The sequence below is a fragment of the Chenopodium album genome, chromosome 11 (genome assembly GCF_948465745.1).
Source record: "Chenopodium album chromosome 11, dcCheAlbu1.1, whole genome shotgun sequence".
Lineage (NCBI taxonomy): Eukaryota > Viridiplantae > Streptophyta > Magnoliopsida > Caryophyllales > Amaranthaceae > Chenopodium > Chenopodium album.
This window is the reverse complement of record NC_137844.1, coordinates 12413470-12433016: the sequence shown is the minus strand read 5'-3', so window position 1 is coordinate 12433016 and position 19547 is coordinate 12413470. Positions and strand designations below refer to the sequence as shown.

General features: G+C 33.8%; 1 protein-coding gene across 1 annotated transcript; it reads right to left on the bottom strand.

The window, feature by feature from the left end:
- Positions 1-1307: 1307 nt before the first annotated feature.
- LOC145568598 (EID1-like F-box protein 3) lies at positions 1308-2941 on the bottom strand. The gene has a single exon (XM_081628028.1). The coding sequence runs from the start codon at positions 2913-2915 to the stop codon at positions 2031-2033; it is 885 nt and encodes a 294-aa protein (XP_081484154.1). The 5' UTR covers positions 2916-2941; the 3' UTR covers positions 1308-2030.
- Between the last annotated feature and the right edge of the window lie 16606 nt (positions 2942-19547).

Genomic DNA, 19547 nt, shown 5'->3' with positions numbered 1-19547 from the left:
TTTATGATAACTTTTTTTTTTTTGTCACGATTTGCAACATTTAGCATTTCCGGTGTAGCAATTTATTTATTTAAAAGTAATTGTAATTGTAAGACCCTTTTCACTTCACCTTAAGAAAATCAATTAAAATAAGCTCAATTTAGTAAAAAAATAAGTTAATTTCAGTAAAAAAAATAGTTTCAATTCTACTGTAAAAATAAGTTTAGAGTCCAATAAAAATAATCTAAGTTCAATAAAAATGTAACACCCCTTATGATTGCTGTAAAATAATTTTTTATACTACTTATACCAACAAGATGCATCTTTCTTTTAGGGAGCTCATATGCTAAGATACCTCTCAGTTAAGCGTGATTGGCTGAGAGTTGTGTGGAGAAAGTAATAAAATACAAATGGAGTAATAGTAAATCAGTTAAAATAATTTAAGTTCAGCAAAAATAATATTTATTCAGTAAATTAATTTCAATTCTGTAAAAATAATTTCAATTCAGTAAAAATAATGTGGAGTGCATAAGGCCTAAGTTTCACTAAATTCTACTTTTTAACTATTTAAACTTCAGTTGAGCCAAGCCAAAACATTGCTAATATTTTTTTAAAAAAAAAATTAAAAAGAGAAGAACTTTATTGAACTATCACCTCTCACAACTCACAAGTAAATCAGCTAGTCCAATTACACAAATTAACTTTTTGAGAGTAAATAGACGGTTGAGAAAGATTAATCTTTCTCAAACTAACATATGTAAAAGGTAGGAGTTAAACTAATGATGCCAAAAAAAAAAAAAAAAAAAAAAAAAAAAAAAAAAAAAAACCTAATGATGAATTCAAAGTCACAAAAATGAATTTCCCAGCATTTCCACCAAACAAGTTGGTTAAGCACTTAAGCATCACCAATACTAGATAATTCAACTCTAATCTCAAGCATGGTTGATAGCACATAACATAAATATTTGTATGTGATTTAGTCTGCGTAAAAACTTTCACATTCATAGATCTCTGGGTGCAGTGGCCCCTATGTGAGGTTCGAGCCTCATCGACTAACCATGAACAAATCCCCCCTTATACCTAGGCGTCGCCAACAGGCATATATCCAGTCATAAGAGCATTCGATAGAGGCTCAGTTAACCTTACCGTATAAAAAAAATCATATACGTGTCATTTTCTAATCTTTTACATCACACTCTTATTATTAGTAGTCAACTAGTCATTTTTTTTTTTGGTTAAATTCTGAAGTATAGTTGGCAACTCATTAACATGAGCAACATCTACATCTACATCTACATCTACATCTACAAGCCCTTCTTCTACAATATCACACTCATATTAGAGTCATATACTTTGTACTCGTAGATGTTAACATGAGTAATATACAAAGTATATGCAGTGTATATATCAAGTGACTCATTTTCATAATAAAAAAAGACCAATTATATCTTTGCAATTGTCAATAAATACGGAGTACAAATCATATAAATTTGATAGGATTAAAAAATTACACATTAATTCTATTCTAATGATATGATCAAAGTTAAATACTTTAAATAGGTAATATAATGCAATTAAAAAAAAAAAAGAAAAAAGAAAAGAGAGAGTAACATGAATAAAAATAAATTAAAAAAAATCCAAAACAGAAAAATAAAAGTTGGAGCCCCACAATAACTGATAAAACTAACCCTTATTTTTATTCAAGCTAAGAGTACGTGTTCCAAAATCATGCCATTCAAAATCAGCTCATTAATAGCCTCAAACTCAAAAAAATCTCTTCCTCTTTCATTACATTGTATGTTAACATTTGTCTACCTTGGAGTTTTTGAACCTGACATCAAAAAATTAGTAACACTAATTAATTAATTATTGTCTACCCCTAAAACTATACCATATCAACTAATAAATTAATAAAATTACCAAGTATACAATATCTTTTGATAAAGTAATGAAACAATTATGGACCGTCAATCAAAGAATGTATGAAGAGTTGTAGACTAATCACAAAATCATCTTCTAAAGGCAAATAAAGTTGGACCTTGACTTTTTCTTTATCTTAAAAGATCTCCATTTTGGGGTTCACTCGCACCATTGCAACCATTATGACTGTTATGATGATCAACTCCGTCGTCATTTTGATCGTCGTCATCGTCGTAGTCGTCATCATCGTCGTCGAGGCCGTCCTCGTCGGTCGTCAAGGGAACTAGGCAGCACGCTCCATACATATGACCATTTATGCAAACAAAATACTCTAACCCACCTTGGTGCGTACCTAGTCGTTTAGCAGCCGTTTTCGGAACTAATTTAGCCGATGTCATACTCCAAACTCGTGCACCACAATAAGGGCAACGAACTTGTTCCTCGAGTTGTACTTGTCTTCCTATTAAACAAGCTCGAGTTTTCGACCTCATAAACCCCCGAAAAACACCTCTATATATCCCCAAATCGTCCTCCCCTTCACCCATAGGATGCTCGCAGGGATCGCTAACGTATAGCAGATCCCCACGGCATCTCTTTGTCAAGAAACTGAGGCCCGATGTTTTTGAAAATCGGGCCTCCTTGACGAAGTGGCCTGGTAGAGACACTTTGAGTTTTAGGGTCGAGGTGGGTTGGCACCCGCAACAGAAGAACATAAGCTTTGCTAGCGCGTGCCAACCACCCCCGATCCTTGACCCGGGTAGCCCGTGGCTTAAGCCCGCCACCATGCGTGGGGCCCGGTAGCTACACATGGCCCGCCATAAAATCCTCTTCGCCACGGCCCGAAACTTCCGGCTGACCCGAGCCGTGGCGCATACCGTCTTCAAATCCCATTTTATGTACCCGAACACGAGCAACAAGATCTCTTCATTAAGGATCCTTGACTCAGGCGCCACCGGTTCCGAATCCGATTCATGACCCGTTGGGCCGGTGTTGGCCCGTTTATTGGATAAATTCATATCTTGAGTTGGTGGGAAAAAGGGTTGCATAGTTGCGAGGTTTAAGTTGGACAAGACCTTTGTGTTAGTGTTACTAAAGACTATAAATACACAAAATCAAGATTAATGGCTTGAACATGCCACGTGTATGTCTCCCATTGGCAGACATGGTGCTTTGTGTTTAAGGTGCATGTAACTCAACACGTGTTGAGCACCCATTTGGCCTAATGCCACGTGTTATCATAGGAAAATGAAATGCCTTATCACTTGATCATAGAAGTGACATATGAAGCCAAATATTTTCGTACAATAAAATGTCAATCAGGACACGTGTCCATCTAGGTCATAGAATTTGATGATATCTTCCAAAAATATCTTAATTAGACACTACAAAATATCTTTCCTGATGCTTAGGTAATTTACTAATTACCCAATTAAGAAATAATCTCCCCATATCAACAAATGAAAACGCACCAAGTATAAAGATCAATGAAGATATTTAGCAACAAATTTTATTTTATTTATTTTGAAATTGAGTTGGTCACATGGATTTAATAAAATGGGAGAATAAAAAAAAGATTGCATAAGATATGGGTTTGCTAAAAACAGGGAGGAGTTGTTCTACTTGATAGGAGTAAAATATAATGACATAAATAAATGGGAAAGTTTCTGAAAAGGGAGCCAATGATGAGGGTTTATAAAATTGTGAGATGATTAAATTAAGGAAAAATAGTTGCCTTATTAGTGAAGGGAGCCAAAGTGGAAGAAACCTTTGAATAACATGAGAGGATCCAGTCACTTCCCCCAAAGGGTAAGACCACATGCTACCATGTGATCTCAATTTAGTAGATTAATAAACAAATTGAGTCAAGTTTACCGATTTTGGAAAGAACCAACATCTTATATTTTTAGGTTACTTTATCGTTAGTTATTTACTCCATAGTATGCAAAAGGAAATAAGTTTTGACAATATAAGTTTAAAATACATAAGGTTTTCAAGTATATTTTGTGATTTATACTTCTTTTATTTCGAGTTAAATACAATATTTTAATTTTTATAACGGTTAATAAACTTGTTTTTGTATTTTTACATTTTAAGATCTAGATCCATGCAACCAAGAATAATCATAAAGTGTAATCAACTCTTAAAATTTGTTCCATCAAGCATGAGTATCATAATAATATTGATTGGTATGTATCACATAATGCATCCAATACACGTATAGATTTAGGATTAAGTAGGGGTACCTTTAGATCTTGGCACAAATTGTTGAGAGGTTATTTGGGGTATTGGTTATACAGTATATAGGGGCCAAAATTCAAAGATATTCATTAATACCATTACATGTCAATCTGTCGAAAAAGAAAGTAAAAAGGTGAGTTGTGTTGCTAATCTAATATATAATTGTAGAGTAAGTGAATGAGGAGTCTCCAAAACCCCCAAACAAGCCTCCTCATTCACTCCCTCCTAAAAAACTACTCCCTCCTTCCTTTAATTCAAAAAAAAAAAAAAAAAAAAATGTACACTCTCACATTTATCACTGCAAAAATAACTATTACTGTCTAATTTTAACTTTCAAACAAAAAAAGAAAAAAACACACAAATGCTTGGATGCAAACTGCTAACTTCAGAAGCACTACAATCCAACTAATATCGTAACTGCTCGGATAACTAAATTTTAATCCCAAGCCCACTAAATTCTCCATTCCATCAACTCTTGATTGAATAACTGCACACTTACACGGTTATAGTATACCCACTAATCTCATACTTTTCCATTGCAACAACTCTAATGCAAGTCTGCAATACTCCCACATTAATCCATTTTGCAGGAATAATACGTACACATAAAAATAAAAAAAATTAAAAAAAAAATAAAAAAAACCAAAACAACAAAGGCCTTATACTTCATAATCGTAACAGAGAAAGTGTACCATTGTCAAGGGCCTCAAGGTAATGTAAGTTTTAATTCTCCATTAGATATTTCTTGGATTTTGTCATTAACCTTTGTTGAATGGTAATCGAAGTAATTTGGTTGAATTTATGCTGTTAAGTATTAATTATTCAATTCAAATAATTGCTATAATACCGAAAACATAATAATTGCTATAATATTCCATATAAATAAGTATGTATTTTGCCTTATCCCCAACGCAAAAGGCTACACATACAATCAATGTATGTGGTCCCCAAATACAATTTGAGATGGAAGCTTTTAATTGGTTGTTCAATTGGGCCCCAAACTCCACTAACTTTGAAATTTTGTTTGAATTTCAAATGAAATTTTTAATTAATTTAATATTTGAAATTCAAATAATTTTTCATTTCCAATGCACATATTTAATTTATGAAATTATTAAAATAAATTATTGTTTATTTTTCACCACCATGAACAATAAACCTTACAAAGCAAGGGGCATGGAGGTTGAAAAAAAACATGAATTTTGTTTTGTTAAATTATACATTTCATCCTATTCGAAACTTTCATCCATATTAAGGTAGCAATGGAGGCTGGTTGTCATTTGTGGTGGAATTGGACTGTGTAGTCCTTCATTGCCCAGGAGAAAGAAAGAAATTTCGACTATTGGCATGATTTAAAATGATATAAGGAGATTGGTGAATCAGAGTATTGCTATTTCTTTTGCTTTCATTAGGAGAAATGGGAATAAATCTACTCTAGCTAAGCTTAGTCTATCCCTTGGAACTCTTAATGTATGGTTGCAAGAAGGCCCAAGTTTTGTTGTTATAGCTGATGTTGCTATAGCTTAAATATACAATTCGTTGATGTTGCTTAAATAAATTTGCCCATGTTTTGTTGTTAAAAGATAAAATTAAATTCTCAAATAAGATGAATTTTGTTTTTGTTAAATTATATTGGGATTTTGTTGACAAAACAATCAAAAGTATTGAAATGGGTCTTCTTCCACTATATATATACCGTAGTACTCCGTATTAAAGTATTGAAATGGATCTTCTCTTCTTGTTCTTCCTGCCATTTTCTTTTGAATTTGGATTTTGGGTTGAAATACAATAATTATTAAAGGGACAAAAGTATCCAAAGACATTTTTTTTAAAAAAATTTTACATGGTAAGATACGGGGGTAAATTAAAGATTTGAAGGACCTCACTAATGGCTGAAAATGGTTTAAAGTCGTGGTAGAAAACCCCCAATAATTTCGAACACTTTAATTTGCAAATTATTTAGTAACACAAGTTGATATGTTTGGTAAGCATATATCATAAACATACATGTGTTGACATAGTGTTTATCTCGCAATCTTGGTTATTAACGCTGAGCATAAATTGCATTGATGTTAAATTGTTTCGAATATGATTCATTGCAAGCACATAATTTTCCCTATATTCGAATTTTTTTGTATTTTTACCCTTACAATGAATTGGAGATTCAAAGGACATCAGTAATGGGTGGAAAAAAAAAAGTTTTAGACTTAAGGATACGATGTAGAAAATGAATATATACTAACTCCTAAAAACGTCGAACACTTTAATTTGTAAATTATTTAGTAATACAAAGAATCAACTTTGGTAAGCAAATATCTTAAACCAACATAACAATTAAGAATATTACGAAGTATATTTTCTTTCATTTATCTCGTAATCCTTGTTAATAGCGTTGAACATAAAACAACATTGATGTTACATTGTTCCGATTTTGCTCCCTTACAAGCACATAATTCGTCCATTTTTCAAGAAAAATATGTTACCGCCCTTCTATGAATTTTCTTATTGTAACATAAATTAAATAGTAACAAAAACAACAAATACAGTATCCTAAAATATGTTATAATTAAATAATTGCTTCACCAAAAAAAAAGTTATAATTAACTTATAATTTCAAAATAGCACTTTTTCTAGTAACAACTATTTAGCAATAAATTGATTTTTTGAATTTAACTCTCAATTATTTTATTCAAACCCAAGTATGGATATAACCTTGATTATCATATTTAATATAAGTACCAAAATTACAATTTCGGCCTTCATAATTTTAATGGATAACCTTTCGTGATTTCATTTTAACTATCGATTATTTATTTTAAACCCTTCAACGGATGAATTAAATCCTCCAATGTACGAAGTATAAATTAACCCGTACAACACTTGATAATTTTATAATTGTTCTAACACCTATTTATTTTTATACAATTACTTTATATGTAATAAAATTATAATTTATACATTTTTTGTATGTTTGAAATTTTTGTAGTAACCATAAAGCCTAGCTAATTACTAACATTTATTAATAAGATCACACACTATAGTAAGGTTGAAATTGTCCAACTTCATAATTTTTTCGAAAATATATCGATATGGATGTCTATAGAAAGATCTTTATAAAATAATTTTATTGGTTTTTTTATAATACTTTTTTGATTTGTAGTTTGTGAAATATCGTCTAATAGGGTATTATTCGATTCTTATAATAAACATCTCTCTTCATTAATGATGCTATTATCTCTGGTAACAAATTTGTATTTTTTAGTAACGTAAAATATTTTTTTAGTAACGGGATTGTTATTAGGCGCCAATGAAATTCTTCCCTCCTATTTCTGATAAATGGCGCCTAAAACTATTTTTTTTTCCCCACTCATTTTTCCTTCTCATTTTTTTGACTTATAATGAGTTGTCAATTTTCTATTGGTAATTGTAGGGAACATTTCAAGCCATTAACCCCAAGCTTGAACCCCACTGTGATCATACACTTAAGTATGGTGGCGTCCAAAGGGAAGGAAGCCAGAGCAAAAGAGTCGCCAACAAGTTTTAGGAACTTGTAAACCGTTCACAAGGTGAAGATTACACCCCTTAACGATCCATGAGATCGTCAACTCCAAAAGGTCTTGAACCAAATAGGGTTCGGGGATGAAGGTACAAATCCAACCTAAATGAGATTGAACCTGCCCCAAATAGGCCTCTACTTCATTCTTCTCGTATTCATGTGCGCTTTCTGACTAGCATGCAATCAATAGGTTAACCCTAAACTTGTTTATCTATGTTGGTTGAATATAATGCACAAATAAAACTATTATTGGCGATCACTTGAATTATAATCATATTAGCCCTAAACAAGATTATTAATTATCTTATTAAGCGTGATTACAAGTACAAATTCCCTTAAAACATGCATAAGAGGGTGTGATCAAGCAATAACAATAAATAATCATTAAGCAACATGATAACAATCATCATAATTATACTCATAATAACAATCATGTTAAAGCATAAAGCATAATAATAGCAAGATCCTAGGCATGATACTAACAAGATTAATAACAAACCCTAGCATGTCACTAAGAAATAAAGATCAAAGCTTTATCCCTAACATGGTACTAACATGATACTAGGAAAGAAATAGGAAGCATCGCAGGAATCATAATAAACATATTTGATATTATAACCTTTTCCCTAAACATGATATTAGAAAGCAATAATAACATCCTAACATGATACTAGGAATTAAACAAATTTAAACATGCTTTCTACAAGAATAGAGCAATAAGATTACATACTTTGATGCCTCGTATCTCTTTCTAATAACAAAATACACGCGTTAGTAACTTCAAGGAAAATATAAAATCAAACAATCAAATTAAATAATTGAAAGAGAGATTTGGGACCAAACCCTCAGAAATTATAACCTTTCACGTCTAGGGCGAAGGCAACTTCGAACTTGGCTAGGTGTGTCTAGATCTTGTGAATGCGGAATTTTGTAAGAGGGAAGGTTTAGAAAAAGAGAGAGAAAGCTTCTAGTTTTAGAGAGAGAAAGACTGTTGTTGATTGTAGATTGTAGATGAATAAAAACGGAGGCTTAGGACCCTATTTATAAGAAAACAGTCCGGACATAGGTAGAATTTGATAAGAAATAAAACTCCACGCTGTCGCTGCAAAACCGACCTCGTCGCCAGGCGACATGGTCTGTCGCGTGGCGACAGGCCTGTCGTCTAGCGATAGCCTGGATTTCTACGCGCTTTCAACACGGAGTCCACATATGGATCAAAATCGATTTGTAAAGTCCGTATGAAAACTGAAATCATATTTTTCATAAAATAATATTTTATTCCAAATAAAACTTTATCAAAATATAATTATTAATTCTAATCTTATTAGGATTAAAGAGAACCTTCTAGAGAATTCTAGAAAACTATAATCAATTATAATAACTTTAGTAATAATAATATTGGGCCCTCCCCTAGATCATGGGGCCGTATGTAAAGATCAAACCGGGCCCAGTTTAGTATTTTGGCCATAACTTCCTCATTATTCATCGAAATTGGGCTTATAATATATCGTTGGAAAACTCTTTGCAAGCCCCATCCAACTACAATATTATTGGACCCTTGTCGTGGACCAAACTAAACTGGATTGGCTGTTTTCATAAAATAGAGTTGTTTTCGAAAACAGAAAGAAAGAATTTAATATAAACCAACCGCAACACTTGACCTTTCACACTTTCACCTTATTCGATAATCATTTGACGCAAAAGGTATTCATCACTGGGTTTGGTTTTGGGGAGACACATTTGGGTGTCTACAGAACCCCTACTTTGACTGAGTTTGGAGAAACGCAAATTTCGAAAACGAAAGTCAAAGTAGCGATAGGGACGGAGAATGATTCAGAACGTTCTGCGATCCCAAATTATTCTTGTAACACCGATACCTGCAAACTAGCGTTAGTTAAAACTGATAAAAGAGTTAAGAAACACGTATCTTGCACCGTCGAGCACACGTCTCTGAAGTAACCGGTTTGTTGCATTTGTTGAAGACCGCTCTGCTTGTAGCTGCCTCCTATTTCATCGAAGATGACTCTGCTTGTAGTCATTCTCCTCCGCTTGTGACCATCTTCCACATCCTAGGGAACGTCGTCTATCATTGCTGCTACATCTCGAGCTTTTTTCTTGAATCATAGTGACAACCTTCCCAATCATAGCAAAAGCCGTCGAATACCGCCTCATCACGAACCGCTCTTCTCAAATCTTGGTGACAACCTCCACAATCTTAGCGAACGCTGTCGAAGACCGCCCATCTCGTGCTATCTTCTCAAATCTTGGTGACAACCTCCACAATCTTAGCGAACACTATCGAAGACCGCCCATCTCGTGCTATCTTATCAAATCTTGGTGACAACCTCCACAATCTTAGCGAACGCTGTCGAAGACCGCCCATCTCGTGCTATCTTCTCAAATCTTGATGACAACCTCCACAATCTTAGCGAATGCTGTCGAAGACCGCCCATCTCGTGCTATCTTCTCAAATATTTTATAAATTAAAGCTCCTCATCTCTAATTTACTGATCTATGTAACTCCTCTCATCTTGGAAGAATCTCATGTGTCATATTCGCGGTTTTTCGAAAAAATCCGGGAATGTTCTTGCTTGCTGGGATGCTCTTGCATTTATATTTGACTATAGGACTTTGCCTATCTTTCTTTAGGGTTGACCTAAGACTTAGTGTTGTTTGACTGACACGACTCAAGGTATAAACTTGACTCGCTGTGATTGACTCGAGGTTGACTCGACTCGAAGTGAAATGACACGTGTGACTCATGACCCGTGTGTGCATAGTGTTGACTCATGAAACTTGATATGTACGTGACTCAAAATGCAGAAAAATAAAAATTTCCGTCATTTTTGTGGAGGGTACCGACTTTCTCCCGAAAAAGAAAGATGCAAAAAAGGAAGAAGTTTTTGATGGTGCATGTTGAATGAGCTTAGTCAAACGTTGTTTGATACTATCTCTCAAGGTGCAAGGATTAACTCATCCTAGGCTATCTCAATTTTTGACTCAATGATGAAAGTATTTGGGTAACTTCGGCACGGAGGCTAAGTACTTCATACTTTGTGATGCAATGATGAGTGATGAGTGATTTTGACATGATAAGGCATGCTTCAGCGTTGTGTTAAGATTTCATGACAAAGGGTTCCTAAAGGGAAAGACTATTTGGTCATGTATCTGTGTAGTGTGTGAAAGTGAAACTAAAGTTAGGCCGCAAGGGCTAAGTGCGTGGAAAAATATTGAAAAGAGTCCAATGGTGGTGACTCTTAGGCTAGGTAAGCTAATAATGCAAGGATCAAGCCCCCAAGTCTAGCTCTAAATGAATAGGGATGAGCATTGGAGATCCTTTGATATGATAAATGTAAATATGAATGCATGTTTATTACGGCCGCACCCCAATGTGAGGTTACCTACGTATCCGTTAGGAATCAGGCCGAACGTAGCTCTAGCCAAACCTCGCACAAGTGTGTATACCTCAAAAAGGTCTTTTAAGGGTTGTAACGTGGTTAGGCTAAAGGTTGAAGAAGAAAGGGATAAAGGCTCAAGACCCTTCATAAGCCTCCCCCCAAGGTGTGCAACCTTGCTTTTGAATCTTTGTATTATTATGCTTGAGGTTTCTCCCTTTTGAACTCTTTATATTTTACTCTCTCTTTTTTGCTTTATCATTTTTCAAATTCAAATCTCTTTTTTATGAGCTTGGGCAATCCCGATCATGCGGTCTATCACTCACTTGGCATTCATGTTTCTCAGGCACGGTACCGAGCACTCGATAAGAAACGCAATCTGAGACGTGTTCATATCAAAGACATTTTCATATCAAAGACATTGGAACACTTGCTTTTTTGTACACTTTTATCATTTTTGCTTTTTGAATTTTTTAGTTTTATGTAAAATCACTCAAGCTTTCGTTCTTTGAAAATTGCATAAGTTGCACACCATCCCATCCCAAGGTTAGGTAGATATGGGTTGAAAAATAACAGGTCTATCGTAGACGAGGCTCAAAGTGGTTTATCAAAAAAAGATTGCATATTTGAAGGGTAAAAGGTGATATGATGTGGCTACAAGGGGTGCCTCAAATCAATGGTATACCTTGTGCTTAGTTCGACGTTTTTTTTTTTTTTTTTTTTTTTTTGATGAATGCAATGCAATGTAATGACCACATGAAAGGAAACAAACGCTCATTTTATTAAAGGGAGAAAAGAAACGTACAAAATAAAAAAATCTAAGGAAGGAGGTGCCTATTACTAGACTTATTGGGGAAAGGGAAAATGAAAATGAAAAAGAAATAAAAAAAAAGAGGTCATGAAATCTTGTCGTTGAAGCTCGCCTCTTGTCTTGTATTGTTCGCTTTATCATCACTCGCTCTTCTTGCTGGCTGGAGGTATGGGAAGCTTGTTATTATCAATCAAGTATTGGATGACCTCTTTTAGCTTCCAACAGCTTTCAGTAGTATGACCCCTACCTTGATGGTACTTGCAATGTGAATCGGGGTTCCAACTAGGCAATCTTTTTTCGGGCGCGGGATCTTGAATAGGTCCAATGGGAGTAATGAGTCCCTTGGCATGGAGTCGGTCGAAAGCAGCATCATAGCTCATCCCAATGGGGTTGAAGTCTTTCCTTAGTTGTTTCTTAGATCCTTGGTTATCCATGGCTAAGACTTCACTGAGATCAAAGGTACTAACATTGTTACTAGAGTGGGCGTTTTCGGAAGAAGAAAGATTGTCGTTCTTTTTTCCTTTCCAGCCACTGTGGTTACTATTGTTAGTAGCTTTTTGCTTTGCGAGGTCATCTTCGATTTCAATACCGATATCATAGACGGCCTTGAAAGTATTCAAATTATGTTGATACTTTAAATGTTTTGAATACTTTTCTTGTAAATTTTTGATGAACATCCTCACGGACTCTTTCTCACTAGGCACCTCAACCATCTTTGCAGAAGTTTCCCTCCACTTATTAAGGAAAGAAGTAAAGCCTTCATTCCCTTCTTGTCTCAGCATCTCAAGTTGTCTATAATCAGTTTCGACTTGAATATTACATTTATATCTATTAATGAAAGCGTTTACAATAGCATCCCAAGTAGAGGTTTTCTCCTTATCAAGAGAAAAGTACCATTGCTGACAAACGGTTTCTAAAGATAGGGAAAACACAGAATGAAAAGCTTTATTGTCTATTCCCTTAATATTCATTACAGTTTCAAAGGCTCTTAAATGAAAATAAGGGTTATCCATTGCTTTGAATTTCGGGATGTCGTTGGCATTGCACTTCTGCGGAAGAAGATCCTTGTCCACCGAGACTCCTTGTGAGCTAATGCCTTGCAATCTATAGTCATTGGACAATTTGCCCAAATTTTCCTGGATGAGCTCCATTTGCTGTTGTCTCACAGGGTCATTGATTTGGAGAGTCAGATTCTTCAACATTTCAGCAATGTTAGCCACTTGTCCCTTGAGTTCGTTGACTTCTTCCTGACTTGCCATTATCTTCTTAGCTTTCCTTTTTTGACCGATTGGCTTATCAAAAAGTTGAATTTTAATAAAGGTGTTGTCTTTGATTAATCGTCCTTCTCTCCTTGACCAAGTACTGTGGAAAGGGAAATTAAGGGATATTCATTGTTAATTATTTGACTCAACTCTATTCAACATGCAATAGATGGAAGTAGGTAGGAAGAATGAATATTGTGATATGGGGAAAGCATGTAGAGAATGGAAAGATGACGTAAATGGAGAGATATGAAAAAATTAGGAATAGAATGTACCCCCAACTCAAATGACGGAAAAAACCGACTCATGCATGAACCTAAGACATGGTCATGGTGACTATATAAAGTGTGTGCTAACACTAGTGACTGTAGGTGACATGCTTTGACTCTTGTGTATGACCATGGGACTAGGTGCCTAGACTCAATTAAGGACTTAGACATGGCTAAAACCATCAACAAATTGGTTAAACTGATTAGCAAACTGTTTAATTAGACTCGTCGTGATGACTCGAGTAAGAAACTGGACTGTCGCCAGAATAACAGAACCGTCGCCACAGTTTGAAGCTTGTCGCCAAACGACAAATCTGTCGCCAGGCGACAAGCAGTAAACTGCGGCGCCACAGCCCAAATTCCTGCGCCATTTCTGGAACATTAATCTGGGACTGTTTCCAGTAATTTTACTCTAAGAGGACACGCCTACAGTCGTACTAAGTCAGATTAATTACTTTATTAGTCTTTAATTAGTCAAATTAATTAATTAATTCATTAATTAGACAAAGTCCTTTTTAGTCATTAATTGGTTTATTTAGCCTTAAACACAAGTCAAACAAATGGTTAGCACATATAAAGTATGCACAAGCAAAGAATGCACAAATAGTCAAGTAGTCACAACATGATGCAATGAGTTTGCAACCTAACCATGGCTCTAGTTCTCTAAAGTTCAGGATATGGGTTAGTCAAAGAGGGTCCATGGTTATGAGTCCGGATGCAGTGCGCGGAAGCCTTACCTTTGGAAGGGTTGGCGCGAGTGGATGGGACCCCGCAAGTTAAAAACTTGCTTCCATGGTTTGGTGGATTCACAAACTCGGATGTACCCGTCGTTGCCAGGAGCGTTCGATTGGGTAGATGGAGCGTGAACCCCCAGAGGGTTATGTCCATATCTAGAACACATATGGGTTTCAGAAAAGTGAGAAAAACTTAATCAGGAAGTAGAATCGAGCCAACGGTGCTAGAAATGGTCAAAACAAGAAGGCAGAGTTCTGGCTCGGTATTGGAAGGCGACAGAAGCACTTTACAGGTGACAATCCTGTTTTCTAGGCGCTAGTTCCTACATGCCTCAGCAGGTATCTACGTTTTTAGAATTTTCCAGATTTCGCAGCGTTATTTCAATTCTAGTTGTGAAAGATATTCCTCAAATTTCCTACGTGTAAAAATCCTATGTTTTTGACTCATTTCGGATGGTCTATCCAATGAGGACCTTGTTTTATGCATATGACAATAATGCTAATCAAAATTACGCACATGAAATACTTAGAACTTTTCGAGTCTCATCCACTCATTCTAAATCATTGCCGAAATAAATTTCAGGAATTAAAATAGAGATCCTCCCCAGTGGAGTCGCCAAAAACTGTAGGGAATATTTCAAGCCATTAACCCCAAGCTTGAACCCCACTGTGATCATACACTTAAGCATGGTGGCGTCCAAAGGGAAGGAAGCCAGAGCAAAAGAGTCGCCAACAAGTTTTAGGAACTTGTAAACCGTTCACAAGGTGAAGATTACACCCCTTAACGATCCATGAGATCGTCAACTCCAAAAGGTCTTGAACCAAATAGGGTTCGGGGATGAAGGTACAAATCCAACCTAAATGAGATTGAACCTGCCCCAAATAGGCCTCTACTTCATTCTTCTCGTATTCATGTGCGCTTTCTGACTAGCATGCAATCAATAGGTTAACCCTAAACTTGTTTATCTATGTTGGTTGAATATAATGCACAAATAAAACTATTATTGGCGATCACTTGAATTATAATCATATTAGCCCTAAACAAGATTATTAATTATCTTATTAAGCGTGATTACAAGTACAAATTCCCTTAAAACATGCATAAGAGGGCGTGATCAAGCAATAACAATAAATAATCATTAAGCAACATGATAACAATCATCATAATTATACTCATAATAACAATCATGTTAAAGCATAAAGCATAATAATAGCAAGATCCTAGGCATGATACTAACAAGATTAATAACAAACCCTAGCATGTCACTAAGCAATAAAGATCAAAGCTTTATCCCTAACATGGTACTAACATGATACTAGGAAAGAAATAGGAAGCATCGCAGGAATCATAATAAACATATTTGATATTATAACCTTTTCCCTAAACATGATATTAGAAAGCAATAATAACATCCTAACATGATACTAGGAATTAAACAAATTTAAACATGCTTTCTACAAGAATAGAGCAATAAGATTACATACTTTGATGCCTCGTATCTCTTTCTAATAACAAAATACACGCGTTAGTAACTTCAAGGAAAATATAAAATCAAACAATCAAATTAAATAATTGAAAGAGAGATTTGGGACCAAACCCTCAGAAATTATAACCTTTCACGTCTAGGGCGAAGGCAACTTCGAACTTGGCTAGGTGTGTCTAGATCTTGTGAATGCGGAATTTTGTAAGAGGGAAGGTTTAGAAGCTTCTAGTTTTAGAGAGAGAAAGACTGTTGTTGATTGTAGATTGTAGATGAATAAAAACGGAGGCTTAGGACCCTATTTATAAGAAAACAGTCCGGACATAGGTAGAATTTGATAAGGAATAAAACTCCACGCTGTCGCTGCAAAACCGACCTCGTCGCCAGGCGACATGGTCTGTCACGTGGCGACAGGCCTGTCGTCTAGCGATAGCCTGGATTTCTACGCGCTTTCAACACGGAGTCCACATATGGATCAAAATCGATTTGTAAAGTCCGTATGAAAACTGAAATCATATTTTTCATAAAATAATATTTTATTCCAAATAAAACTTTATCAAAATATAATTATTAATTCTAATCTTATTAGGATTAAAGAGAACCTTCTAGAGAATTCTAGAAAACTATAATCAATTCTAATAACTTTAGGAATAATAATATTGGGCCCTCCCCTAGATCATTGGGCCGTATGTAAAGATCAAACCGGGCCCAGTTTAGTATTTTGGCCATAACTTCCTCATTATTCATCGGAATTGGGCTTATAATATATCGTTGGAAAACTCTTTGCAAGCCCTATCCAACTACACTATTATTGGACCCTTGTCGTGGACCAAACTAAACTGGATTGGCTGTTTTCATAAAATAGAGTTGTTTTCGAAAATAGAAAGAAAGAATTTAATAAAAACCAACCGCAACACTTGACCTTTCACACTTTCACCTTATTCGATAATCATTCGACGCAAAAGGTATTCATCACTGGGTTTGGTTTTGGGGAGACACATTTGGGTGTCTACAGTAATGTATGTGTGGTCCACATACAACGGTTGTATATGTATCACCTCCCTATCTCCAACGCATGTTGCTTCTGCTCTATATTGTCAATGACTGCTCTGCTTACGAGGCTGCAAGCCTCCAAAAAAATACATCAATTTTTTTTTAATTTTTTTTTAAAAAAGATTAGAGTAGTAAATTAGTTCATAGATGTGCGTAATTAAGGGCTGGAGGAGGTAAACTGTATTTTTTTTAAAAAAAGAAAAAAGAAATAACTGTATGTTTGAGGTAATTTTTTAAAGAAAGTAAAAACGGTGTCTTTTTTTTTAACTTTTATTCTTTTTCGTTTAATTTTTGTTAACTTAGGGCCTGTTCACATTTACTTAATTTCAGTTCAGTTCAGTTCAGTTCCAATCAGTTCAGTTCAGTTCAGTTCAGTTCCAATCAGTTCAGTTCAGTTCAGTTCAGTTCAGCTCTTAATTTCCCTCTCACATAAAATATTTATTTCAGCTCAATTCAGTTCAGTTCAGTTCAGTTCAGTTCCAATCAGTTCAGTTCAATTCAGTTCAGTTCCAATCAGTTCAGTTCAGTTCAGTTCAGCTCAGTTCAGTAAATATGAACAGGCCCTTAGTCTCAATTTTGAAAAGATTAATTTTAAAGGTAACTGTTAGTTTAAGTTTAGATTTTTTTTCCCTAGGAATACTCATTTACTAACTACTCTCCTATCAAATTAAACTTATCTAAAACTCACTACTTATAATTTCAAATTCACTAATTATAATTTCAAATTAAAAAAAAAATAGAAAATAACAAAAATCTAATAATAACGTGATAGACTACATGCAACTACCTCAACAAGTCATCATCATTCAACTCTACTTTCATTAACACTTCCCACACATATACTATTCCTTAACTACACATAACATAAGAAATCTTAGATCACTACTATAGTATTAAATATCCGTAGTTAACCGCAAAAACAATAAAATTTGGGATATAGTACATTATTGTATTGGATTGTATGTTTTCTGATTTGGTAAGCAATCATCTTTGCTTTAAAAAGTATTTTATTAAAGTACTTATAACTACTATGATTCCGTTTTTTTATGGTTTTAAATTTGATTTTTTAGGGTAATATTGGTTTGATCACTACCAACTGGGAGTGTCGAGGCAATTGAAAAACAAAAATTTATTTATTTATTTTTATTTATTTATTTTTTATTTTTTAATTTTTATTGAATAAGTAATTGTAAATGTATGATTAATTTATATAAGATTTCAATTATATATTAGATATGTTAGCGCATCCAAAAAAAAACGGAGGAAGTTTGTTGTTAGAAGATTAATCGTATATACGAGCTTAATTCGTGATATGGGTCATGAAACAAATTCTCTATCATTTTCATGGGTCTTACAAAATTTGGGATTTTGCTTATCAACATACAAACAAACATGCAAATTAATTTTATATACAAAGTTCTTTTTTTTTTTCACTTTTACTAATAATTTATTAGCAAAAACAAAATTATAAATTTTCTACTTAAAATTTAGCACCCTGCACATGCTGAATTTTACGATGACATTAATTCTTCAATAATCTTCCTATTTCCCTTTATATTTTTTTTTAAAACAAAATGATGAACATGCCTCAAATGCTGCCAAAAAAATATATACTATCAACAATCAAATCTAGAAAAAATAAGAACTATTGTTTCCCCTAAACCGTATAAAGCACAAATACACAAATCTTTTACAAAATGCTGACAATCCATGCAAGCTCATGACCAAGATAGATGATATGCAAATCTTTATTTAACATAATTTTCTTATTATTCTATAGATATCGAATTGGTGTTAATATACATACAATTATACATGTCGCAAATTATACTTCACCACGTGTTCGAATAATCTTTTTATTTGTACTTTCTTAAAAAAAATGAATATCTACACTATTTATCAGTATCTTGAACCTTAATTCAAAAGGCAAATAAAGTCTATACAATATGCAAATTAATTATTCCTAAAGTTAATCATTTTGACACTTAGTCATCCAATTAAACCACATAGTCATACAATGATACCTAAAAAGTAAGCATGCGTTCCTATAAAAACCTATACTAATAGACAAATTTCAATAATAGGTTGCATCGCTTTTTTTTTTTTTTAATTAATGAAATGAAAATTGAGTTGGAGTTAGAGATGGTTCATTAAATTATTTATTTTTAATGAAATGAAAATGGATTTGTAGTTGGAGATGGTTCATTAATTTTTTTTACTGCTCTATTTTTTTTTTTTACAATACATAAATCACTTTGTTGACTGCTTTTCACCTTCATTTTAATTACTACACCCTACAGGTATGTACACATTACTTTCTTTTACTTTTGGCAATATAAATGAGCATGTATATATTTACGTAAATTGAGGCTTTTATCTGCAATAGAGCGACATGCTATTAATTTGTTATTACACTGCATCATACACATATATAAATAATTTTTATATTAACCTTATAATTTAAGATTTATGTTAATTGTTTTTATATATTGTTTTATTACTAAGAAAAACCAAATATAAATCTATTTATAAGTTTACTAGCCTAAATCCCGTGTCATACATGAGTTTTCACTCTTTATTACGGAGTATTAATTTAAAATTATATTTAAATATAATAAATAATTTGGTCCAAAATCTATTTCTTATGTTATCTCAAATCAAGCAACTTAAAATATTTTTTTTAATCCTTTATGACTATATATTGTACTTTTTGTTCAAGCTTTCTTCTATTTTGAACCATGATGGAATATTATTTTTCATTTGATATTTGATAATTTTTCATTCACTAATTATGTTAGTTTGAAAGATGTACATTCATGATTTTTTGCTAAAAATAATCATTATACATT

What these genes read in the sequence shown, in the direction of transcription:
- LOC145568598 (XM_081628028.1), bottom strand. Translation starts at nt 2,915, where the DNA reads ATGAATTTATCCAATAAACGGGCCAACACCGGCCCAACGGGTCATGAA.